The sequence below is a fragment of the Telopea speciosissima genome, chromosome 11, assembly GCF_018873765.1.
Source record: "Telopea speciosissima isolate NSW1024214 ecotype Mountain lineage chromosome 11, Tspe_v1, whole genome shotgun sequence".
Lineage (NCBI taxonomy): Eukaryota > Viridiplantae > Streptophyta > Magnoliopsida > Proteales > Proteaceae > Telopea > Telopea speciosissima.
Window position 1 is genome coordinate 44800484 of NC_057926.1, and position 26723 is coordinate 44827206.

A 26723-nucleotide genomic window follows, 5' to 3' on the forward strand; every position below is an offset into this window, starting at 1 on the left:
TCTACTTACAAGGTCTTGGCCTAAACAAAAGGATCAGTCTCCATTGTCAAGCTCCACCATAATCTCAATTTCTTCCAGTCATGAAGATGCAATCCATCCTTGTTCAGCTCTTCTTCTTTGCCTTTCTTCTCCGGTTACAGGCTATCGCCCAGACCCACAATCTATGCGAAGTTGTGTTCGACACCGATGGCAACGAGCTCCAACAGGGCACGCCATACTACATTGTCTCAGCCGTCCGCGGTGGCCACGGCTGTGGTTTAACTGTCGACACACGTGAGAGATCCAGTTTTACCACTAACACCCCTACCGTAAAACAACACTCCTATAACATGAATTTCGGGTGACCCGTTTTGTTCACTCCGGTGCCCCTTCCATCAAGAGTTAAATCTATTGCGGAAGCCCCAAGCACTCAAATTAGATCTGAAGAGATCACTATCCACATGTCGACAGATGTGAACATCAGATTCATGGAAATGCCAGGAGTATGGCAGATTGATGCTGCATCGGGTCGGGAGAGGTATGTGACATTGGAAGGTAAACCGGGTCATCCGGGTAAATCGACAGTGAAGAACTGGTTTAAGATTTTGCTGGTCAATGCATCGGATCCAGCTTCAGCTTATCGGATCAGATACTGCCCCGGTTTGTGCGAGTCGTGTCATGTTACGTGTGGTGATGTTGGAATTAGGAAAGAAGAGGGGACAAGGTGGTTGTCAGTTTTGACAAGTGGAGAGTTCCCATTCGTGTTCGTGAAGGCAAGGAGTAACAATGAGGCTAACTACACTGTCAAGAGTTATAGTAGCACGCACAATGGTGTTATATAGCGTGTAAATTTTGAGACTTATTAATAAGGGTACGCTGGGGATGGGGAAGAGGGTTGTTAGTTAATGGTAGATGACCATGGTGTTTTAGGGTTTGGTGGTTAGGAAAATAAAAAGAATGGAAATAAAATTAAATCAATATTAAAGTAGAAATTTTTGTAACTTCTCTTGTGTACCCTCTCTCAATTCCATGTTACGTGTTTTTTTGGAATTTTGGTCATAAAGATTAAGGGAGTCTTATAATTTTTTTACTTTTAGTGAAAAACTTAATAATGTTAGGATGAGATACTTCATCTATGACCTCGTATTTTATGCGATAACGAAAGCCTTAAGGTTATGACGCATTTATTTGAGTTACAAGGAGTTTGTTTTATATTCCAACTATGAAGCCCTTTGGTTCCTTAGACAAGCTAAGTGGGTTTCTTATATATGAGAATCACCTTTGTGATCGACTACAAATATGAGATTATGAACAAAATTGCGGATGTGGTTAATCACAAGTTTTATCTTCTCAAGGCCATGTCTTATAAAGTCATTGGGTTTGAACTCTTACCAAAAACTTGTGAGACTATCTCATATTTTATAAAAAAATTAGGAGAAATACAAGGATAGTCACAGTAATGATTTTATGATACTAATAAACAATTATCATCAGGATCTAAATGACATCTCTATAGGTGTCTTTAGCGAACTTGACACATTTTAATTATCCCTTATCTTACTCTCAAAATGTTTTTAATTAAAGGATATAAAAAGTATTCAAAAATAAATTGATCGTGACATATATTTTGTCATTATTAGAAGATATCATTGTCATTCATATTTCTCAAGTATGCATGTGAAATGACACTATTATCCTTATTGAAAAAAAAATTGTGTCATGCACCAAGGGCAAAAAATGTAAGATTACAGATTAGCGGACACCTTGAGAGGTGTCAATAAGATATCCTTTTATGATAACCAACTTTGAATTCTCCAAGGCTCTTTAAAAGTAAATGTTAATTTCAAACTACATTCCTAAGGATTAGTTTTGGTTAGGGACCACTATTTTTTGTCAAAACTAAATCGTGATGTAAAACGGTTTGTCCAAAATTGTTTAATGTCAAAAGACCAAGAGTAAGATCCAAAATTGTAGGTTTTATCAGCCTTTACCATTATTCGAACATCCATGGGAAGACATTCGAATGGACTTTGTTCATGGGCTACCTAAAACTCAACGAGGTTTTGATTCAAAATTTTTTTTTTGTTGTTGATAGATACTCTAAGATGGTGCATTTTATTCCATGCAAGACAACTTCCTATGCTTCATATGTAGCTTCTCTTATTCAATAAAATGGTTTGACTTCATGGTGTGCCAAAGCCCATTATATTGGATCATGAACAAAATTCATGAATCGTTTTTGGCGTACTCTATAAAACCTCATGAGCATCTAACTCCAATTATTAAGTGTCTATCATCCACAAACCGATGAGCAAACCGAAGTGGTTAATCGTTCTCTTGAAAATTTTCTTTGTTATCTTGCAAATGATCATTCAAAGTAATATAATTTTATTTTATCTCAAGCCAAATTTGTCTACGATAGTTCTAACTATTGATATACTCAAAAGGCACCATTTGAAATGGCTTATGGAAGAAATCATGGTCATATTCGAATCGTATATTTATTCCTAATCCAGAAAAGACTATCATAGAAGCAGAAGAACTTGTCAACCACATCAAAGAATTACAAGAACAAGTGAAATCCCAACCACAATATGCTAACAACCGCTACAAGGAAATTATGATTCCCGGCGACATCTTGGTTCAAAGGAGACTTGGTTATGACATACTTGAAGAAATAGAGGTTTTTAAAAGGAAAATATAACACTCAAGAGTAGGAAATTTTTTATGAAGACAAAGAGTAGGAAATTGGGTCCAGGACATTTTCTCAAAAATTATCACCTAATGCATACCTTATTGAGATACGTACCTAATGGAATTAGAATCAATCTCATTTTTAATTTTGCTGATATTTATCCTTATCATAGAGATCCTAACTAACTTCCATCTCAAAATTTAGGTGCTTGATTCGAAGTTCATTACCACTAGAAATAGGATTTATACACAACAACTTGCTCATTGGAAGAACAAGCCTGATTTGGAAGATACTTGGATTAGCAAACAAGAGTTGAAGAAGGTTGGTTATATTTACTCTTGTGCATCATTTCTTGAGCTCCGTTGCTTGCTCGGTAGGAACCCCTACTGAGCAGTCTATAGACGAGTTAATTGCATTAAAGGCTTTCGATATGTATTCCATGACTGATGCATAAACACTTATTATTTCATTATGAATGGCCACTACTGAATGTATGACTTTATACAATTTGGCACTCCTATAGCTGTGGTAGGAGCTAGAGGATCCAGCCCAGACAAAACAAGGGGCTTTGGTCATTCCATAGGGGGCGTCTATGGTCTTAAGGAGACTGACAAGAAGCACGACTCAGACCGTCAAATTTTGCTAATATATTTTGTTACAGGATCCCTAAAAGTTTGTGGAACAAAAATTGTTTGAAGTCTTAACAGCTTGAAAAAATAAGTGCGTTCTCTCAATATCCTGATAAATATACTTCCAACAAAGCTTCTCAAATATACTCAGTAGGCAGGACATATACGCATCTTGTTCTTATTTCTGATTTCAACATATTACATAATAGATCATCAATCGTTCCCTTCAAACAAACCAAACATAGATAGATAATCACTGATTGATAATGAGTTTACAACAACAAAAATTTAGATTTTATTAGATAAATTGTTGAGGAGGAAAAAACAGATCATTATGGACTGGACTCGCACCACTGCTTCAGTGTTGGTGTTGCAACTCCAATATTTTTCATGTCCAAAAGATTAGCTGTTTCATCAAATTCAAACAAGTATGTTATAGAGAGATTTAATTAACTAGTTAATTAATTAAATAATTAATTATTAAGAAATCACATTAATACAGTTACCAGCATGTATTTCTGATGTAAAAGCTGTTGTGGCATCAGTAATGATTGATATAGATGGGTAGTCCAATTCCACTGCTTCGAACACTGTGGCCCTGACACAGTTTGGTGTTTGAATTCCTATAAAGTAATAGAAGTGTAAATTCCATTAATTAATAATTAAAGAAGTGTTCTTTGAATGATCCTAATTAATTTAAGGGAGAAAGAACGCTAATCGGTGTTGTGCCTCACATGTATCTGTGTCTGACACAACCCACCGCAAAAAGACCGATGCACTCTCCTATTTGCGCGCAGGTACATTAACTTAATTACGTACCTGTCACAACTAAGCTGTCGATGCCAACCCTTTGAAGTACTGAATGAAGATTGGTACCAAAGAAGGAACTGAAACGAGTCTTAACAAGCTTGAAGTCACCTTCTTGGATCTCTAAGCCATCAACTAGTTCTGCACCAACACTGCCCTTCTTAACTGGTGTTGTTTCTTTGTCTTTACCATACAAGTGCAAGCGGTAGAGTTCCACATCTCTTCCAATTGGGTCATGTTCTCTAACAACCTACAATTGGATCATGCATCATCAGTATTGCTGATCATGATCAATCAAGAAGAAGAAACCGAAAAAAGGTGTATTAAGTGTGTGAACAAGTTAAGTTTATGGGCAAGAGATTCTTGCTTAGCCGTGTAGCCCTTGCACCAACGCAGAGCCAATGAGAGCATGTGCATGGACATCAACATGGATGAGACTTTTAATTTCACAGGGGGTGGGACAGTAATTATACACGCTCCGGTGTTGCGACTAGACAATGTTCATTTTTCCTATATAGGCAAGAGATTGTTGTCTGATCGTGTAGCCCTTGCACCATGCAGGGGCAATGAAAGCACGTGCAGGGGCATCAACATGGATGTAATTTTTTATTTCGTAGGAGTTAGATAGTAATTTTGTGCACTTTTTGGTCTGAGAGCATGCATAGGGGCATCAACATGGATGTGAATTCGATTTCATAGGGGGTAGGACGGTAATTTTGTGTGCTTCTGTGTTTGAGAGCACACACAAGGGCATCAATTGGAATGTGGTTTTTTATTTCACAAGGGGTGGACGGTAATTTTAAGGGTGTCAATTTTGGACCATAATTGGGAATTGAACCAGAACTGACCCACACAATAGTTTATTGGTCTGGTTCTATATGTACCAATAAGTTATTGGTCTAGTTTCGAATCTACCAACTAGGAGTAGGTGGAACTGGAACAAATTCACATCCTAACCCTATATATTATATAATTCTTAAGACTCAAAGCCTAAGGTCCACCTATCAAAAAAAAAAAAAGCCTAAGGTCCAACCCTTTACTTTTTTCATCTTTCAATTTTGGCTGGTACTTTCTACCCAAAAAAAAAATTGATTGGTACCACATGTCTAATATGTTATTTTACCAAAGATTTGGTTGTACATTTAAAGGTCCATTTGGGAATGCTAACTTAAAAACATACCTTAAAGTAATCCTAACTTATGAGGGTGGTGGCATTCTTACTTTTTAATATTTAATACAAAACAAGTGGTACTATAGATTAGTTATGTGATTTGAGAAAGAAAAAAAATGAAGCATATCTCATATGATAGAAATTAGTGTCTTATTATTAAATATATGTAGCATGTGTTAGGGATTTTTTTTGTAAAAAATTGGACTGCTAGGAACCGTTTAAGAACTAGAAGCGGCCCGCCCATTAGCTAATTGTCTTGGCCTCTTGGATCTCAAGATTGGAACCGATTAGCTTATTGGTCTGGTTCTGGTCCTAGCCCTTTAGGATTGGAACTATTAAGAAACCGGACCAATTGATACCCCTAGGTAATTTTGTACGCTCCTGTGTCTGAGAGCATACACAACTACACAAAGTCATCAACATGGATGAGATTTTTTATTTCACAGCCAGGGGGGGGACGATAATTTCGTGTGATCCTATGTCCTAGCATAGGATCTACGCAATCAGGTAACATTCTTTTTCCCAAAGTTTATATTGCAAGACAACTGTTTGAGGTTTGCCAAGCGTGAGATATGCTATAGAAAATGGTTTCCTACATGTTAACCTTAAGCCCTTAATTAAAAGGTGAGCAAGAGATCTCTACTTAGTAGCATGGTCTCTACACAAGCGTCTGGGCCAATGGGTGAGCACGCTTGGGTATCTACTTAGGAAGCAGAGGCGTCATATCACGGTGCCCTATGAGAGGACGTAGAAAACAGCACCAAGTAGAAATCTTTTTCCCTTAACAGGTATGTGGTAAAAAAGAACATGTTAATGGATCATTTATTCATGACTGAATTTTTCACCATCCGCTCTTGTAGTTGAGACCCACTTAATTGGATCGGACTCCTCTCTAGCGAGCACCCCGCTCAGTGAGGCATCCAATGACGGGGCTGCTATGCATGTGCTGATCACATGTGCATCAGGGTGGGCCAGGTATGCGATGAGATGAATGCAGAGCAGTCCCGCCGTTGGATGCCTCACTGGGCAAATTACCCTTCCCCGACCATTGGGGTTGCGGCGGGGTTATTCTAGGGGGGAGGGGGGGGGGGGAAACTATTGGTCCTGATCATCTAACCATAGCACACATGGAAACTAACTAGTGCCCTTGACCCAAGGATCCAACAACTAACAGATTTTGTCGTCACAAACACAAAAAGAGATAGATTTCACCCAAAAAATACACAAAAAGAGAGAGATGATACCCAAACTATAAAAATGCCACGCTGCCTTGCAATTTCAACTGCTTTAATAACATTGGGGATAATAGCTTGGCCTCCAGGTAGCAGCTGGAATTTATTTGGAAGAATAAAATCTTTCTGCATCCATCCAATCCCATGAAAAGAAACACAACAAAAATAGAGAGTTTAGATAACAAAATCTAAACAAGTAAAACTAGTAAGGCTGTGTTTCGAATGCATTCTCAGAATAGATTCTGAGTCTAAAACATATTCTGAACTGAAAAAATCGAAAAAAAAAAACATGCAGATTTCAGAATACGTTTTAGATCCAAAATCTATTAGAGTATACATTAAAACTAAAAGGACCAACAGAATAATTCCAGAACTGGAAAAAAAAAGGGAGAATGGAACATTAAGAAAGTATTGATTGAGAAACCAAAGGAAGAAACAGAAAAGAGAGACCATACCTGCATGTCTATGACAAGCAGAGCTGTTGTCTTCCACTTCTCTTCCATTTCCTCTTGAATCTAACTTCTCACTGTCACTTTTGCCACCCAGAGAAAAGAGAGAGAGAGAGAGAGACTTTGCTCCAAATCCTTGTGAAGGTATTGCTGCATATATGTCTTAGATTATATAGAGATTGTTCTTGCGTTTTTTAATTTTTTTAATCAGTAACTTCCATAAAGATTCTGAAAATCTCATTTACACTCAGTGACGTCAAGTGGGTTTCTCAGTGCGTCTCATACTCCTTTATACCTAATAATCATAGTGGGGATTTTATTTACGGATAATTGTTTAGATCTACAAGATAAGTACAGAAATTACAAGATAAATAGGTTTTACATTCACTATTTTTCATTTTGAAAAGATTTACCCAATCCCTAAAGTTTATAAATTAAACTTCCAAAATTGCCCCAAAAATCTGTTTTAAATTTTTAAACCGCGATGGAAAAATAGGAGGAGATTTTCCTTCCACCAACTATGAACGAGATACCATTCACCGTAGGGCGGGAATAAGTATTGGGAGGGTATTTTAGAACATATAAAAACCTTAGGAGGGGTTCGTCAACCCTAGGATGGTGGGTGAACCATCGTCTTTTTTATTTTATTTTTTTAATATTTTTATATTGTTTTCTATTCCAACAATTTTTATTGTTTCTCTCACTTCTTTTTTTTTTTTTTTTGTGGCTAAATTTCCATTTCCATCCACCAACTGTGAATGAGATCCCATTCACTGTAGGGTGGGCGGGGGCAGGAATAAGTATTGAGAGGGTATTTTGGAACATACAAAACCCTAGGAGGGGTTGGTGAACCCTCGGATGTTGGGTGAACCATCATCTTTTTATTTTATTTTATTTTATTTTTAATATGTTTCTATTGTTTTCTATTCCAACAATTAAGATGTACCTCCCTTTGGACTTGATGTTATACCTTTGTATTTATCATTTTTAGAGAACAAAGCTATGCATCGAGTCCAAAGGGAGGTACATCTTAATTGTTGGAATAAAAAACAATAGAAACATTAAAAAAAAAATAGAGTATAGTCCCACCCACCATCCTAGGGTTCACCAACCCTTCATAGGGTTTTGGTATGTTCCAAAATACCCTTCGTATTCCTGCCCTCTCCTGCCTGCAATGAATGGGATCTCATTCATAGTTGGTGGAAGAAACGCGGTCATAAAAAAAATAAAAAAACAAAAAACAAAAGTGAGAGAAACAATAATAATAATAATAATAATAATAAGGGAAATTTACGAAACACCCCTTGAAAATGGGTCGAAACTCGGATCACCCCCTGAAATTTGAAAATACTCAGATCACCCCCTGGAATAGAGCCCAATACTCAGATTCAACCCTACTGTTAGTCAACTAATGAAGTCAGCTAGTTAAAATTTTTGAAAACCCTAACTACCCTTTGAAGAGTATAATTTCTACTTTACCCTTAGATCTAAAAACCCAATATGTACCTTTTTTCTTTTTTTTTCTTAATTAAAATAAGGAATCGGAGAGGGAATGTCCCCTCTCCTTCCCCAAATGGCTAAACCGAATGGAGTAAGGGTTTGTACCCCGTTCCTACGCCTTCCACTCAGACCACTCCACCTCTCTCTCCTCCGGGACCGGCACTGGCACTGGCACTGGCACCGGCACCGGCCTATGAATCTTCCCCACTCTCCCCTTGATCTCCTGTTTCGCTTGATAATTTAGCCTTTATTTTATCCCCTTGACCTCCACCTCTCTCCTCCATTTCAATCTGATCTTCATCCAAGTAGCACACTAACCAGAAATCAGAATGCCCCCAAAAGCAGGTCGAGTGGAGGCCCTAGGTAGGGCTTTATGCTCCAAAAGTTTCACAGCAAACAGATCAGAGGGCTGGGTTTAATTGAAGGTTTATTATGCTGAAAAAAAAAAACAGAAAACAGAGTATACAATGAAGCCTTAAATCTGGAATTAAACCGATCAGATGCTTCCTATTATTAGAGATTGATTGAGAGATAAAAGGACCGCCCAACACTTCTCTATTGATTATGCTGCGAATCATGGAACCGGAGGTGAATTGGGATGAAAGGGATGAAGAACAGGGGTTGGGAGTGGAGGTGGGACGATGGATTGCACCATCATCATACCAATACGGCAGTTCCCCCTCATCAATTTCTTCCCTTTCAACTCTCATGGCCAACGACAAAGATCTCCACTCTCATTCACTCATTTTCACTCAAGTGAGAGAAGAGAAAACGTGGAGAGGTGGAACTGGCACATGAGCACATCGGAGATTTGGAATAAATTTAAAAACAAAATGGAAAAAATTAACGGGAAAGTAATTTTAAAACTACAAGTGAGGCTTTTATTTTAGAACAGGGAAGAAGAGGGAAGGGAGAGAGAGAGAGAGAGCGAGAGAGAGGTGGAGAAGAGGCGTAAGGATTGGCGAGAAGAGAGAGGTATGGATCAACAAAAGCCGACAAAGAAAAAGATGAACAATCTCTTATTAGACTTTCTTTCAATTGTGTCTTCCCAGGTGTCGTTTTCCAGAGGAATAAACAAAAGGGATATCTGTACTCTGTAGATCTGTAGAGTATCCTTGATGTTGAGGAAGTTGCAAGCCGGTCGGAAATAACATGCCGAGAATTCCATTCACTTTTCCCCTTAATCTATACCCTTCCCTACTCCCATTCTCCATTTCCACTAACCGAAAACCCAAACAAAGCTCACCGAACCACCTTCATTTTTGTTATTCCCATAACCCAAAACCCATTAGATTTGGTTTTAGTGTTGCAGGTTATGTGAGAAAGAGGGTTGGGGTATTGTAGGTTGAAGATGAAGGGAAGGATAGTATTGAAAATTTGATTCTAATGATTTAGTACAAGGGTAAAATAGTCTTTTTACACCAATAACTAACAGCAAACTAACACCGTTAGTGTGGAGGGGGTGATCTGAGTATTTTCAAATTTCAGGGGGTGATCCGAGTTTCGACCTATTTTCAGGGGGTGTTTCGTAAATTTCCCTAATAATAATAATAATAATAATAATAATAATAATAATAATAATAATAATAATAATAATAATAATAATAATAATAACAGGTAAAGAAAGTTGCTTGCCTCTTCTCTCCTATTTTTCCATTGTGGTTTAAAATTAAAACTGATTTTTGGGGCAATTTTGAAAATTTACTTTTAATTTATTCTTACATGGCATGACTATTAACCAACTTTAGGGATTGAGTAAATCTTTTCAAAATGAAAAGTAGTAGATGTAAAACAAATTTGAAACATACTTATGTTGTAATTTCTATTCTTATCTAGTAGATCTAAGAAATTGCCCTAAAAAACGAAAAACGTTTATAATAACTAAGGTGAAATTTTTTTGATCTGTGGTCATCAACATAATCAAGTCATGGTCAGGTGTCTATACATATAAAAAATTGGACTGGACTAAAATTTTGCAGATAGATAAATCCTAAGGTCCCCTATTCACGTGTTAAGTTTTAGTCCAAAGAAGCTGCGTGGCAAATAGATTATTGAAATATCTAAGAATTTGACATGGGTCAACCTATGAGTGGTGAAATTCCATGGGGAAAATGATTTAATTTGGGTGCAAATTTTGACATGTGATCTATCTAAATTCTAACCCATCTACGAGTATCCTATAGTCGAATTTGCCATTTGACTATTACACCAGGCAAAGATTGGTGTCATAAGTTCTCATTTAGAGAAGCCCATACTTGGTTAGGGGTGTCAATAAAGCCCGGCTGGCCCGAACCCGCCCGAACCCGCCCTGAGCCCGGCCTGGGCCCGACCCTGATTTTTTGACCCTGAGGGCGGGTTTGGGTTTAGTTATAGTCTGACCCTGGCAGGGTCGGGTCGGGTCAGGGTTTAGATCCTCGGCCTAGCCCGGCCCGGCCCGACCCGACCCTGTATTAATTATAGGTATATAATATTACATATATATATATATTATATACTTAATATAAGTATTTTCTTGACAAAAAAAAAAACAGAAGAGAATTGTACAGAGATAACTACTAGCTTTGTCATCATCATGAAGTGGGAACCCATAAAAAGAGTAGATCATCTACTATTTTGATCAGGACCATAAAAAGAGTCACTGACATGATTGTTATTTAGTTGTAGCCCCTATAAGCTTCCAGGCCTATTGAGGGGACACAGTTACAATTGTAGAGAGAGAGTTTATACACACGCCATTTTTTTCAACATATTTATTAGTTGTCCCATAGGTTGAGATCCTATGTTACAAAAACATGGTCTAATGAGACACGTGGACGGTGCCATAAATCAAGACCAACCCGACCCGGCTCGACCCTGGCAGGGTCGGGTCAGGGTTGAGAGTTTCTTGATCCTGACAGGGTCGGGTCAGGGTCAGGGTCAGGGTTAAGGCCTCTAGGGTCGGGTCAGGGTTTAGGCAGGCCCGGCCCAACCCGACCCATTGACACCCCTATACTTGGTCTGTCGATCAGGGAACTTTTGACTTATATTTCATTAAAGGATAATTTAATATAGGACATAGTTTCCTTTCACCCACGTTAAAGGAAAATCTCTTAACCTTGAGTCATTACAATAGTGGGATACACATCATTACGAGAGGAGAGGTAGTTTGGACTCCGTTTAATAGGGCAGAATAATAATGACTCTAAATGAGTGTACTTTTCTTTCACCCATGGTAGATGAAAACTTTCTCCTTAATTATAAAGAAAAACTCATCTCCTCAATCCACTATCTGGCTTTGGTAAGTTTATCAAAGCAACTCATGGATAGATATCACATGGTTGTATTAGTCACATGTCAAATTTCAGTATCCATGTATGTTGTATGTATTTTCATGCGTATTCATGCATTTATACTATACTCCAACCACTATATGCACTGTTTATCCAAAAAATAAAAACCACTAAAAACCATCATAGAGTCAAATTTCAGCATTGAAATTTTATATGTGAACAGAGGACCTAGGGTCTACCTTTCCACAAATTTTGGGTCCAATTGATACCACATGATAAAAATTCGTTTAGGAAAATTTTACCTTTTATAACTAATTAATTAGTTTTAATTATATAATTGTTTCTAAATGTCAATTATGGGAGGGCCTACCTTAGTTCTTAGATAATCTAAATTGAAATGAAAAGCAATAAGAAAAGATAAAAAATAATTATAAGATGATGATCATGAGTTAGATTATGTTTTTATTTCCTTTAAAAGAATCCATATACAAGAAGGACAAAAGATTATCATATTTATGGTTCTTTGGATCTAAATCAACTACACGAAAAGAATCAAGGGGCTGAATTCTATTTAAAGGAAGTCTACATCAAAATTGGGTAGGCACAGAATCAAATTAACTTTTAAATGCCATATTTATAGTGGCAAGGAACCACCATATCACAAAGCATCTTGTTCTATCAAAAAGTTCCAAAAAATAGACATGCAATAGAGTGGAAATCATTATATGATGAGATCCTTGCTATGCATTCCATTAATGTTGTCGATAATTATCCTTATCATGGGATCCAAATAACCTACATCCCAAAATTTTGTAGGGCTTGATCAAGGGTGTAAATGAATAGGCGAAATCCATTGCCGTATCCATATTCGTATCTGTTTAGTATTATCCGAATCCGTCCGAAAGCTAAACGGATGCGGATACAGATAGGCTATAGTTATCCCAAAAACTATATTTATATGTAAACGGATAAAATATCCGTTTCGTATCCGTTTGGCACTATCCGAATCCGTCACAAAGCTAATCGGATGTGGATGCGGATATAGCACTATTCGAGCCGAATCTGATCCGTTTACATCCCTAAGCTTGATTCACGGTCCATTACCATTACAAATAGGAATTACACAAAATACCTTTCTCATTGGAAGAACAAGCATGATTCAAAAGATATTTGGATTAGGGAACAAGAGTTGAAGAAGCTTGATCAAGACACATAATCAAAGATACACTCGTCAAACTTGAGGACGAATTCTTCTCAAGAAGAGGAGATCAGTGCAGCTCTTCTTCTTAAGTCCAAGACCATGGAAAGTTTCCAGTGGTCAATGTGAATTTAAATCACTCCTCGACCAATGCAAGATCTTTTTGAATATTTTACTCTTCCTTGCAACGTTTCTTTAATTTGACATTTTGAATATTTTTATTCTTCCCCATCCAACGGTTCCCCTACGTTTCTTTTCTATTTCCTATATATGTGATGTCATAGTAAAAAGTTATTTAGATTTCTATTTTACATTCAATTATGCTTGAAAGCACCATTGAGAGTTTGAGGTTCTTTGGTGACGAGAGAGCCTCACACTTAGATTGAGTGAGTCCTCAAAAGACCTAGAATATTTAAACGGTCCTCTCTGACCCTTGAGTTAAGTGGTCATCCTTGATTCTTGTTATCTTGTACTTAGTTCTTTAATTTATCGAAAAAAAAAAAGTTCTTTAATTTAGCAATAGAATTCTCTTCATTTTCTATGTGTGGAATTTCAGTCTTGAGCAGCATCAAACCCGAAAAATTATCTGCTCCATTTCTTAACCAGTCCATTTCCCCAAGTCCCTCTAATAGAGGGGGGTGGACCCCACTCAAACAGTGTGTTCGAACAAGGGGTAGGGTGGTCATTTCCGCCCCCTATTAGAGGAACTTAGGGAAATGGAGCAGATAATAATTCCATCAAAAGTTGGCAAGTATTTGATCTCTAGATCTTTATAACCTACAAATCCCTGCCCATCCATTTCCTTCAATTCTTCTCATTGGGGGGGGGGGGGAAATGACCACCCTACCCGCTGCTCAGGTGGGGTCCACCCCCTATTAGAGGGACTTGGGGAAATAGACCAGGCAGAGAATTGCAAGAGATAAATTTCCTTGATCTCTTCTTGCTCATGTCATCTCTTAATTTTCGTTTGCGGCAGTCCAGGCCATATGGGCTTCTTAAATATACTAATCTGATTTTTATTTATGATTTCAAGCAAACCAAACACAGATAGATAGATCATCACTGATCAAGAGTCCACAACAACAACAATATAGATTTTATTAGATAGATTGTTGAGGGAAGAGGAAACAGATCATTATGCACTGGACTCGCACCACTCCTTCAGTGTTGGTGTTGCAACTCCAACGTTTTTCATGTCGAAAAGATTAGCTGTTTCATCAAATTCAAACATGTATGTTATAGAGAGATTTAACTAACTAGTTAATTAATTAATTAGTTATTAAGAAATCACAATTCAATTAATTACCAGCATGTACTTCTGGTGTAAAAGCTGCGGTGGCATCAGTAATGATTGATATAGATGGGTAATCCAACTCCACTGCTTCGAACACTGTGTGCCTTATACAGTTTGGTGTTTGAACTCCTATATTGTAACAGAAGTGTAAATTCCATTAATTAATAGATAAACAGGTGTTCGTAAATAATCTTAATTAACTTAAGGGAGAAAGAACGTTAACCGATGTTGTGCCTTGACGTGCACCTGTGCCCAGACACAACCCAGCACGAAAAGACTGGTCCTTTCTGACTTTCCTGGGGGTGCACTAGCCTTTTCGTACTGGGCTATGTCTGGGTGCAGGTACATTAACTTAATTACGTACCTGTCACAACTAAGCTATCGATGCCAACCCTTTGAAGTACCGAATGAAGATTAGTACCAAAGAAGGCACTGAAACGAGTCTTAACAAGCTTGTAGTCACCTTCTTGTATCTCTAAGCCATCAACTAGTTCTGCACCAACACTGCCCTTCTTGACCGGTGGTGTTTCTTTGTCTTTGCCATACATGTGCGAGCGGAAGAGCTCCACATCTCTTCCCATTTGGTCATGTTCTCTGACAACCTACAATTGGATCATGTAGGAGCCAATGAGAGCTCGTGCATGGGCATCAATATGGATGGGGCTTTTAATTTCATAGGATGTGGGATGGTAATTTTTGCATGCTCTGGTGTCTAGGTGCGAGATCCTTGTGACTAGACAATGTTATTTTTTCCTATGTAGGCAAGAGATTGTTGTCTGATCGTGTAGCCCCTGCACCATGCGGGCCAATGAAAGCACGTGTAGGGGCATAAACATGATGTGAATTTTTATTTCATAGGGGGTGAGACGGTAATTTTGTACACTTCTTTGTTTGAGAGCATGCATAGGGGCATCAATATGGATGCGAATTCGATTTCGTAGGGGGATGGTAATTTTATACGCTTTTGTATGTTTGTGTTTGACAGCATGTGCAAGGGCATCAATAGGGATGTGATTTTCAATTTCACAAGGGGTGGATGGTAATTTTGTGTGCTCCTGTGTCTGAGAGCACACACAAAGGCAAAAATTGGGATGAGATTTTCGATTTCACAGGGGGCACGGATGACAATATCGTGTGCTCCTACGTCTGAGCATATGATCCACGCAACTAGGTAACATTCTTTTTCCCAAGGTTTATATTCCAAGATTTAATTAACTGTTGAGGCTTGCCAAGCGTGAAGTATGATATAGATCAGGGTTTCCTACATGATAACCTTAAACCCTTAATTAAAAGGTAATGGATAAAAAGCACATGTTGATGGATTCATTAATTCATGACGAATTTTTCACTATCCGATCTACTAACTGATCAGACACACTTAAACGGATCGAGCTCCTCTTCAGCGAACACCCCGCCCAGTGAGGCATTCAATGACGGGGCTGCTCTACACGTGGTAGGGTGGGGCTGCAAGCATGCGTCCTTAGTAGTGCACGTAAGCTATGAAAAAATTTCCCCTTCCCTACCATGGGGGTTGGAGGCTTCTTCTAGTGGGGGAAAAAAAAATAAAAATGGATGGGTCCTCATCATCTAACCATAGCACACGTGGTACCTAACAAGTGCCCTTGACCCTGGATCCGGCTCCTCTCTAGTGCACTTGTGCGTCGGACGGTGTCCAACACACATCATGCGGTTGGGGAGCTCCGATCCACACTGTCACACGCATCCCGATGTAGTGACATGTGGATCGAGACCTCCCCAAACAAATGATGTGTGCTAGACATTGTTCCGCACGGGAGAGGAGCTCAATCCCTTGACCTGTAGATCCAACAACTAAGAGATTTCACCGTCACAAACACAAAAAGAGAGAGATGATACCCAAACTACAAGAATGCCACGCTGCCTTGCAACTTCAACGGCCTTAATAACATTAGGTATAATAGCCGGGCCTCCAGGTACCTGCATGATTTTGTTTGGAAGAACAAAATCTTTCTGCATCCATCCAACCCAAGGAAAAGAAGACAACAAAAATAGAGAGTTTAGATAACAAAATCTAAACAAGTAAACTAAAAGGCTGTGTTTGGAATGCATTCTCAGAATAGATTCCGTGACTAAATCACACTCTAAAGTACCCAAATATTCAGAATATATTCTAAATACACAATCTATTAACTAACAGAGCAATTTCAGAACTGAAAAAACACACACTAAAGTTAAAAATAAAATGTAAAAAATCAGATTTCAGAATAGATTCTAGGGCTAAATACACTCTAAAAAACAAACGGATTTCAGAATATATTCTAAGTCCAGAATCTATTTACCAACAGAGTAATTCCAGAACTGAAAAAAAGGGAGAAGGGGGAATTGAGAAAGAATTGAATAAGAAACCAAAGGAAGAAACAGTAAAGAGAGACAAACCTGCATATCTATGACAAGCAGAGCTGTTGTCTTCCACTTCTCTTCCATTTCCACTTCAATCTAACTTCTCACTATCACTTTTGCTACCCAGTGAGAGAGACTCTGCACCAAATCTGTGTGAAGATATTGCTGCTTGTCTTAGTTTATATAGAGATTGTTCTTCAGTATTTTAATCAGAAAGTTGTATAAAGATTCTGGATATCTCATTTGGACTTAGTGCTCTAATAAACAATATATATGAAGGGTGGGGCCACTCCTCAACACATCCTGATAAGATTGCTGGGTTAAAATTTTGTGGATAGATAAACCTTAAAGTCTCTTGTTCATGTGTCAAGTTTTAACCCAAAGAAATCATGTGGCAAATAGATCATTAAAATATCTAGGAATTTGACATGAATCTACCGATGAAGTGCAAATATTGCATTAGGGTAAATGATTGAATTTGGGTTTAAATTTTGACATGTGATCTATCTAGTCCATCTCCTAAGTATATACTATAGTCAAATTTGTCATTTGATTGTTCTATGATGCAAATGTTGTTCCAACCAAAGACCCTTATAATTGGTATATTGACTAGGGAGCAGTTACCTTACATTTATTAAAGGATAATGTTAATTTTAGGACCTAGATTCCTCTCACCTAGAGTGAAGGAGAATCCATTGATCGTGAGTCGATCATTACAACAATGGGATAGGCATCGTTATGAGAGAGAAAAGTTTGGACTTCGTCTATACGAGAGTAAAGTAATAATAACTTTACATAGGTGTATTTTTCCTTCACCCATGGTAGATAAAAACTTTCCCCTTAATTATAAGGAAAAACTTATTCTCAATAATCCAGCTTTGGTAAGCTCATTTTCATTATGCCACATTAAATGATGATGTCGATTGGATAGATAACACATGGTTGTATTAGCCACATATCAAATTTCATAATGTAATTCAATGAAAGTATTCACCTGTGTATTGTATGCATTCTCATATATGTTCATGCATTTTTAGAGTACCCCAACTACTATATGCACCGTTTACCTCCCCCTACCCCCCTAAAAAAAACACTATATACACCATTCTAGAGTCCTGAATTTTTATATGTGAACAGAGGACCTAGGGGTCTACCTTTCCATAAATTTTTGGTCCAACTGATGTCGATCACATGGTAAATATTTGTTCAGGAAAATTTGACTATTTATAACTAATTAATTAGTTTTAACTATAGAATCATGTAATTTATTTGTCAAAAGTTTACTAATTATAAGAGAATATTTCTAAATGTCAATTATAGGAGGACCTACCATAGTTCTTAGATAATAATTGAATCGACATAAAAAGAGACAAGGAGGGGAAAAAAAAAGAATTACAATTTATGTTTTTTTTTTCTTAAATAATCCATATACAAGAAGGACAAAAGATCATCATATTTATGATTCTTTGAATTTATAAATCAGCTAAACGAAAAAATTTAAGGGGTACTTGAATTGTATTTAAAGGAAGTCTACATCAAAATTGGATACGCATATAACCAAATCAACTTTTAAATGTCATCTTTATTGTGGCAAGGAACACACCATATTGCAAAGATTCTTGTTCCATCAAAAAGTTTCAAAAAAGGACATGCAATATAGAGTGAAAGTCATTATATGGTGAGAATCTTGCTATGCATTCCATTATGATATATCATATATTAATTTAAAGTGGAAAAAGCTTTTGTTACATTTCACAGAAGCTCATGATGACATTTGGCCTGGACTTGTCACAGCCAGGGGCATAGATATTTATGGGATTATGGGATAATCAAGAAAGGAAATAGGATTCAGTTTCTTTCCATCCATAGTGAAGATAGAATCCCTTCATTCACCCCATCAGATCTTTTGATTGGACTAAAGAAGGGTATTTCAAACTATGAACAAACGGAGCTGGCTTCTTTCCAGTGCACATCGTGCGATTGGAGAGCCCTGATTCAAATATCAACATACATCTTAACGTGTGTCGGGGCTCCCCAGCCGCACATCATGAAAAGGAACCCAATCTCAATAGGGGATGGAAGTTACTGATAAACCCGGAATTGAATCATAATGTCACATCAGTAATCTATTTTATTTTATTTTTCTTGGTAAGAACATCACCAATCTCTCTACCTATGAAAACTTAATCCAAAGAAGAAAAAAAAATAATATTCATCAAAGGGAAAAGAGGCGTTTCTAATTTTTTCATATTCTTATTGGAATTAGTAACCCGTAATTAACCTATATGATCATCACTTCATCAGTTTTTGTGTATTATACCATTTTTTGGGGTCGTTCCAGCCTTACATAGATTATGTGAACAGTACAAGTCATACAACTCAATCAACCAAAGGTGCAAGTGTTTCTTTGGAAAGCTTGATTGAGAGCTATAGGTGTGATGGTTAACTTAGAATATCAGAACATGAGTCAATCGGATGTATACTCCTCTTGTGGCCTGGCTCTTGAGACAGTAGAGCATGCCCTTCTTGAGTGCGTCTTTGCCCAACAAGCTTGGTTTGCATTATATGTTTTCTTAAGATTTTTTTTTTCTAGTTCTAACTTGCCCTTTTCATGGATGGATTTCTACATGGGGAAGGTCCCATGTTTATCAAAGAAAGAGCACTGGAGTAGCTTATTGACACAAACAACTATTGTTTTGAGAGATTTGGAAGTAACGGAATGCAAGGGTCTTCCGTATGACCTTGCTACCTATTCAAATCTTGGGTTTCTATGGTTGATCAACATGTAGAGGAGGCTTTGTCTTTTATTTTGGGATTGTTGGGATCCCAATACTTGATGCCCCATTGCACAACTCTTTTGCTACACCTACTAAGTCACATCTCATCTTCTCGAATGCAACTCTATCAGATAGACCGAGAGCGATGAGCATTGGTTGTTTTGCTTTGGATGTTGTAGGAAGTTTGGTTATGGTGGCCATTGACACCATTGACCATCTTTTTCCTAGTTTTGCATTGGTTGGAGAGGCTCTTGCCCTTAAACTTGGCTTCAGTCACCGTTGAAAGTAGCTATGAATCATGTTACTATTCCTTCGGATTGCCAAGTTTTGATTCATTGTCTATCTGATCCTACTTCGAAGACCTTTAGAGATCTCTATTATTGTCTCTGATATTTTATTTCTTCAGACATGTTTTGTGTTTTTCTTTTGAGTGTGTTTTCACTCATGTTCCTAGGATTGAAAATGTGGTGGCCTGCTCTATCTCTAAACGGGTTATTTGTTATCCTTATCAGGGTTTTTGGAGTTCGATTTCCCTAAGGACCTGCTTGTTCTTTCGCATTTGTTTCCCAAGGTAGCTCAATAAAGTCCTCTTTGGGGTGTTTGCCCAAAAAAAACAAAAACAAAAAAAGCCATGGGAAAAATAATATATTTTTTTTCGGAAGAGGGACCACTACTTCTCCCACCAATGAGGGGGTGGAAATCGAACCATCCAATAGGAGAGGTTTAATGAGGGGAGAGAGTGTGGTGTCCATGGCTGGAATGTGAGAGGGCATCTGTAGGAATAATTTGCACACTGGAGTCGTGACAATCTTTTTCCCTTATCTTTTACATCTTGTATTTTATGGGTCTTTGTTGCCATAACGAACCACTAACTGGACCGATAGTTATCCATGCTTTGATTTTTGTAAATCGAACATTTTATTGGACTGAGTGTGTTTGTGGATCCAAAATTGAAGTCTGGTGCCTTGTGCTTGTTCGTGTCTCCGCCGTGAGTGTGTTGTGTCTCAGCCGTGAATGTGGTGTTTCTCCCCCCCCACTGTGATTCTGTTACTTCTTTCTTCTCCCCTAATGATGTACTTCAATGACGAGTTCTTGCTTTGCTTCCTCTTACCCTTGCTTAGGCACCTCCTACCCACTTCTCTCCTTTTCTTCGTCCACTTCTGCCTTGAGATGTTTGACGCACTTGTATTCCTCTTCGAATATCTTCTATAAGTTTCCCTCGCTCCTCTCTCCTGTGCAAGTGGTCTGTCTCGGCCATCTCTAGTGTGAACGTCCCTTGTTTGTTTGGCTTCCGTTCCTTGAGTGTTCTGTCTCCCTGAGTGTTTCTCTAGTGCTCTTTGCTCTTCTCTCTGCTGGCTGAGATGGAAACTAACCGTCTGCTGCCGCTTCCTCCAATACCCCGTGGAGAAACCCTGCCTTCCCTAGACCCTCCGTCTGCGCCTGAGGATGCCCTCTTCCTTGATGAGGAAACAGAGGAGGATATAGCGGTTGCTTGGGATAATACGTTGGTAGGGTACATACTTCCAGGGAAACCGTTTCGTCGTCAGGCTATCAATGAGGCCCTTGTTGGTGGCTGGAACTTGAGAATGGGAGTGGAAGTATCCCCATTAGCAGACCAGAAATTTCTGTTCAAGTTCAATCATCACAGAGACCTCAGTAATGTTCTGGAGGAAGGTCCCTGAACTGTCTCAGGGAACCTAATCATCTTGGAAAAGTGGAACAACGTCGACGATTGGGAATTTCGGCATGCGGAGTTTTGGATTCAATTCCACTCCCTCCCTCAGGAATTGATTTCCACAGAAATCTGCTTTCAATTGGCAAGAAAAATAGGTGATCCCTCTAAAGCGATGGTCATTCAAACCCTGGTTGCAGGGGAAAAACTTCAGTACATGCGCTACAGAGTCAAATTGGATATAACCATTGCTCTAAGAGCATCAATCATGGTGAAGCGTAGGGCAGGTCTTGATAGTGAGGCATTGATCAAATATGAGCGCCTTCCGCTATTCTGCTATTGTTGTGGACTCATCGGACATGAAGAGAATTGCTGCTTGGTTAAGTATTCCACCACCCCCCTGGGGCTCAAAGCCACCGCCATTTTGGACCCTTCATGAGAGGTATTCCCCCTGATCCTAGAAGTTTAGAGAGGGCTACATGTGCTTTGTTTGAGGATTCAAAGACTTTTCACCTTACCCAACAGTCCATCCACCCAACAGTGAACACCCATACACCCATCCCCCCAATCCAATACTATAACGCCCAATCCCTCCTCCTTCACACATAGGCCGAGAGTTCCCCCTGATCCCAACTCCATGATTTTCGGCCATGTCCTCCAACAGAGCCATCCCACTGGTAGACGAAACTACCATCCCATTCCTCTGCCTCTTCGTACCGGACAACACACAACCCCTGACATGGCAGACCAAGGACAGATGTTTGTGCCTCCAATTCAGCCTCCCACCCTAACCTCACATGCCACCTATCATAACTACCTATCCTTGACTCATGCGCATAACAACCCCGTCACACCCTCCCAAATTCCTTCTACCAACCATCACTTATCACCTACGAACACATCACCCCACCCAGCTTACCTGTCAAACAACACAGAACTCTCACAGTATCTCTTGTCTGTCTTATCCCAGCTATCCATCACCCACATCAACGGCTCAAATATCTTACCCCCAAACCACAAGAACCTTCCTCTACTTATGTCTCAACCTTTCCCTGCCTACTTGCCCCACTCCCAACCACATAGGCTCACCCTTGGTGGATCATACCCACAGCTGCCAAACCCGCCCTTGCCTGCACCAATCCAACTTGCCTCGCACCCAATCCAAATTGAACCGACTCCATCCCTACTGAACCAACCTGAGCCTATGCCTCAGACCCATTCGGTTCAAGCCCCTGCTACTACTGCACCAACTCACATGACCCAGACCCTGAGCCCTATTCCTACCCAGATTCCCTCTTCCCCCTCAAGGGACCCCTTTACTTAGACCACTCACCCACCAGGAACCACCTCCCCTAAACCATCCCAATCAATGCAAACCAGAAGCCATTTAAAAACACCTCACTCCAGAACTCCTACTGACCCTTTGTCAGTCCGTGAGAAACCAAAGAGAGCTAGATGATCCCATGCTGCCCTATCAATCTCTGAGTTGCCCCTCTATGCCGAGCATTTTTTATCGAAGAACCCCGTGGAAGCTGGGGAGCAGCTCCACGGGCATAAATGAAAATATTAAGTTGGAATTGCCAAGGGATGGGGAGGCCCTTGACAATGAATTCCCTCCTGCACCTCACCCGCTTGGATAGACCTGATATCATTTTCCTAATGGAAACTAAATGCCTCTCGAAGAATGTTCAGCGAATCCAACATAAGCTTCGGATGCACTCCCATTTCTCCTTGGATGCTCAGGGCCGGTCTAGTGGTCTTTGTATCCTCTGGCATCAGTGTATCTCTATGGAAATTCTTATGGCTAATCAGCACATAATTGACACAAAGGTATCCTTTAAAAACTCTCAGCATTTTTTTATAACATTTGTTTATGGTGCTCCTGTTCGTACCAATCGTCAACAGGTGTGGGATCAGATCTCTACTTTGGGTAGAAACCGGAGTGACAAATGGCTCTGTCTTGGTGACTTCAATTCCTTCCTTGTCTGGCACGAGAAGAAAGGAGGAAGTTCTGTGGGTGCTCGAGATGTTGGGGCCTTTAGGCAGATGGTAGAGGAGTGTAATCTGTCGGATCTGGGGTGCCACGACTCGTTTTTTACTTGGACCAATAAAAGAGTGGGATCCTCAAATATTAAGATCAGGCTTGATCGAGCACTGGGGAACCTCTCGTGGCGAACTAGATTCCAAGATGCTGCTGTATTTGCCAGGGTTGCTATAGGATCAAATCATTCCCCGTTGCTTATGGATACGGAGGGGGGTAACTGCAGAGGAAGCCGACTATTTTGGTTCGAGTCTATGTGTCAGACACAATGAATGTAAGGATATAGCCTCAGCAGCTTGGAAAGCCCCAACTATAGATGCTAAGCATGAAGTCCTTGCCTCCAAGTTCTCAAGGTGCAAATCAGCCTATAAGAATTGGAATAGTAAATGCTTCGGCAAGGTTCAATTTCTTCTCAAGACTCTAAAGGAGGATCTTTCCAAGCTTCAAAATGGGCCTCCAACACCTGAAAACTGTGCCAAGGAAGCTGAGATTATCACTATGCTCACTGAATAGCTTGCTCGAGAGGAAGAGTTATGGGCTCAGAAGTCTAGAGTTTTATTGTTGCAAAGTGGGGATCAAAATACGAAATCTTTTCATGCCTCTACCATCCAAAGGCGACAGTAGAACAGAGTCTTGATGCTCAAAAAGAGTAATGGAGATTGGACCTCTAATGCTATAGAGTTAAATCAGGAGCTGTTATACCCGCACCCCGGGAGTATAATTAATTATTAATTCTTCCCCGTGACGTGTAGTTATCACTACCACGTATGCCGGTGAGTTGTTCTCACTGGTGGTCAAACCCAGCTATATTGACCATAGTACGAGGTTGCCTATGGAAACTAGTCGGGACCATGGAGGTTGCCCCTTGACGTGTCAGGGGTAAGTAGTTGACCAAATTTTATTGTGTGCTTACTGCCCTCTCAAAGCCCTCGAAGTGTGGTCCAAAGGCCATGACCTCTTATGGTGGGAACCACCTTCCTACTCGCATCGGAGGCAAGGTTACTGGCTGCCTCCGACCCTGCATCCAATGCTGCTAACAAGGACCCTTGTGGGTGAGACCCTGTGGCTAAGGTGCTATTGGTGCCCTGCCATGTTTGACCCTACCCAAATAGACCCTAGGTTACACTTATGAGGCCTTATCCAAATAGGCCAATAAATGTGAAGTCTATATGAGAGAGAGGGGTAAGACTATTCCTTAGTCTTTCTTTTTTCTTTCTCTTTCCTAACCTAATTGTGAAAGGAGAGGAGAGCTTTGAAGAGAGGAGGAGAAGGAGGAGAAGGAAGGGAAGAAGAAGAAGGAAACGGCTGCTGGGTTTGGAGCTTTAAAGAGGGCACCTCGTGTGTACCTCAAACCAGGTAAGCCAAGTGCCCTTTTCCCCCATTTTTCTCTCTTCCCCCTTGCTCGTTTGAGCTTGGGTGGTTCGTTGGTTGCAGCCCCAAGATGGGGATTTCTTTTTGAAACCCAAAGGGTTAGCTCGAGCCATGTGTAGTTTCCCCTTGTAGGATGCTATCCCATTTTCATTACAATCCTATAAAGACCTCTATTTTGACCTCTTCTTGAATCTATTTGATTCTAAAGCTTCAACCACCAAAGAAAACCCCAAATCTGGATTTTTGAGCTTTTGATCCTTTAAACCCCCTTAAATCTTTGAATGTTGGGTGTTTCTAAGACCCAAATAGACTCCAAGACACCCCTCCCTAGTCCCTTGAGGCTTAGAGAACCAAATGGGACAACCCTGGGCTTTTAAAGACCTTGAAATCACACTTGGGTTGCATCGGAGGCAAGACTGCGTGAGTCCGATGTTTGCCTCCGATGTGTCCCGAGCCCGCAGGAAGGTCGGGAGGCAAGGCCTGAGGCAGCCCGCCGAGTCCGACGTTGCCTCCGATGCGCTTTTAAGGGTTATAACTTATGTAAATGGTGGGGTTTCTCTATGAGGCCTCCCCTACACTCTCTCACACTCTTATTCACTTCCATAGGTGCCAACATATGTGCAATGGGGTGATTTTAAGCGGGAATCGTTGCGCTTATACAAATCCCATTTGAAGTAATTGGTGAGTGGGTTTGGGTGACTGTTTGAGCTTGTTTACTATTGCTTATTCATGCATTTATGAATTATATTGTGACATTATCATTCAAGCATGATTGCATATTTGCATTTATTCTTATTCGATGATGATGATTTGGATGATATGGATTTGTGTTGGGTTACGGTGCGGGAAATCTGGCACGGAACCCCGTATTACGTGGAATTGTATATTGCATCTCATTCTTGTCTGTATGCGCCGTGTTGTCTTGGTACCGGTGTTAGATGGAATGGGACGTTGACACACCCGGATGTACCTCTCAACACGATAGGATTCATGTAGTATATCCGTGGTTAGGCTCAGTTCCTATGCTACGACCCTTACCAACAGGGGTTTAGGTGTTGGGTAGCCGAGCACCCTGCGCTGTGGAGAGTTAGAGAGGCCAGGCCAGGGGTAGTAATGGTTATCGGGTCCGCCCGGGTGGTGATGACTACGACCGGCGCGGGCTCCATAGTAATAATTGAGGTTGCATTGTGGTGAGAATGGAAGGATCCACAATGTCTTCCCGAGTTATTGCAGTAGCATATACCCATTGACTTAGCATTGTGTGTTAGGTGGTAAATGGCTCAGTTCCCTATGCTACGACCCTTACCAACAGGGGTTTAGGTGTTGGGTAGCCGAGCACCGCACTGCCTGTGGAGAGTTAGAGAGGCCAGGCCAGGGGTAGTAATGGTTATCGGGTCGCCTCGGGTGGTGATGACTACGACCGCGCGGGCTCCATAGTAATAATTGAGGTTGCATTGTGGTGAGAATGGAAGGATCCACAATGTCTTCCCGAGTTATTGCAGTAGCATATACCCATTGACTTAGCATTGTGTGTTAGGTGGTAAATGAATTAATAATAGCATGCACCATGGACTATTTGTGATTGTGTGATTGTGCATCCCCTTTTCTCTCTCACTAGCTCGGTGGAGCTAACCCCCGTGTACACATTCTTTTTAGATTTTGATGCAGATGATTACTGTGGAGCCAGAGACCGTGACTGAGGATCATGGCGATGGTTGCCCATGATGATTGTGCCTACGGGCTGTATTGATACTTGGGACTTGTTCCCTTCTTTTGTTTTTTTTTTGGGCCACGTGCCTTGTATAAATATTTATTATTATACTTGTTTTGGGGTAGTTATGCTATGGTCATTCGGGATATCCATCCAAACTATTTATGTATCACTTAGCCGTGTGAACATGAGGTAACTACTGTAAACGCTTCCGCTTATTTTATGATCGTTGGAAATGTAATATTCCTTTATCTTTCGCACTCTGATATTATTGTATTGTAATATTGGTTTATGACTGTGAGTTGGCCACTGCATCGAGATCCTGGCGGTGAGGTGGGATGACGCGTGTCACCCCAATCATACCCTGATATTGTATTTTATCCCTTGTCGGGATAGGGGTGTGACAGGAGCTGTCCTCTCACTTTCAAACTGCTTTCACATCTGAAGACATCGATCAGGAAGCCCTAAAAGGAACTTTGGATTGCATTACTTCGGTGATTCAGGAAGATATGAACTCCTCCCTATGCCGAATGCCCAGCTCGAAAGAAA

General features: G+C 39.9%; 3 protein-coding genes across 3 annotated transcripts; 1 reads left to right on the forward strand and 2 right to left on the reverse strand.

Moving 5' to 3' along the window:
- The first annotated feature begins 440 nt into the window (after positions 1 to 440).
- On the forward strand, positions 441 to 821 carry LOC122645189 (miraculin-like). Its single transcript, XM_043838520.1, has one exon. It carries the CDS (start codon positions 441 to 443, stop codon positions 819 to 821), a length of 381 nt encoding a protein of 126 aa, XP_043694455.1.
- Positions 822 to 3635: 2814 nt separating this feature from the next.
- Positions 3636 to 7056, reverse strand: LOC122645190 (probable inactive nicotinamidase At3g16190). Its single transcript, XM_043838522.1, has 5 exons — positions 6969 to 7056; positions 6526 to 6639; positions 4123 to 4360; positions 3810 to 3926; positions 3636 to 3709 (listed from the first exon to the last, which is right to left on the reverse strand). Exons 1-5 carry the CDS (start codon positions 7014 to 7016, stop codon positions 3636 to 3638), a joined length of 591 nt encoding a protein of 196 aa, XP_043694457.1. The 5' UTR covers positions 7017 to 7056.
- A 6979-nt stretch (positions 7057 to 14035) lies between these two features.
- Positions 14036 to 16694, reverse strand: LOC122645651 (probable inactive nicotinamidase At3g16190). The gene is made up of 5 exons (XM_043838970.1): positions 16639 to 16694; positions 16099 to 16212; positions 14588 to 14825; positions 14236 to 14352; positions 14036 to 14138 (listed from the first exon to the last, which is right to left on the reverse strand). The coding sequence occupies exons 1-5, from the start codon at positions 16684 to 16686 to the stop codon at positions 14065 to 14067; spliced, it is 591 nt and encodes a 196-aa protein (XP_043694905.1). The 5' UTR covers positions 16687 to 16694; the 3' UTR covers positions 14036 to 14064.
- Between the last annotated feature and the right edge of the window lie 10029 nt (positions 16695 to 26723).

What these genes read in the sequence shown, in the direction of transcription:
- LOC122645189 (XM_043838520.1), top strand. Translation starts at nt 441, where the DNA reads ATGTCGACAGATGTGAACATCAGATTCATGGAAATGCCAGGAGTATGG.
- LOC122645190 (XM_043838522.1), bottom strand. Translation starts at nt 7,016, where the DNA reads ATGGAAGAGAAGTGGAAGACAACAGCTCTGCTTGTCATAGACATGCAG. An exon ending in TGCTTGTCATAGACATGCAG is followed by an intron (nt 6,640 to 6,968) that starts GTATGGTCTCTC and finishes GGATGGATGCAG; the next exon opens with AAAGATTTTATTCTTCCAAA. An exon ending in GTGGCATTTTTATAGTTTGG is followed by an intron (nt 4,361 to 6,525) that starts GTATCATCTCTC and finishes ATCCAATTGTAG; the next exon opens with GTTGTTAGAGAACATGACCC.
- LOC122645651 (XM_043838970.1), bottom strand. Translation starts at nt 16,686, where the DNA reads ATGGAAGAGAAGTGGAAGACAACAGCTCTGCTTGTCATAGATATGCAG. An exon ending in TGCTTGTCATAGATATGCAG is followed by an intron (nt 16,213 to 16,638) that starts GTTTGTCTCTCT and finishes GGATGGATGCAG; the next exon opens with AAAGATTTTGTTCTTCCAAA. An exon ending in CGATAGCTTAGTTGTGACAG is followed by an intron (nt 14,353 to 14,587) that starts GTACGTAATTAA and finishes GTTACAATATAG; the next exon opens with GAGTTCAAACACCAAACTGT.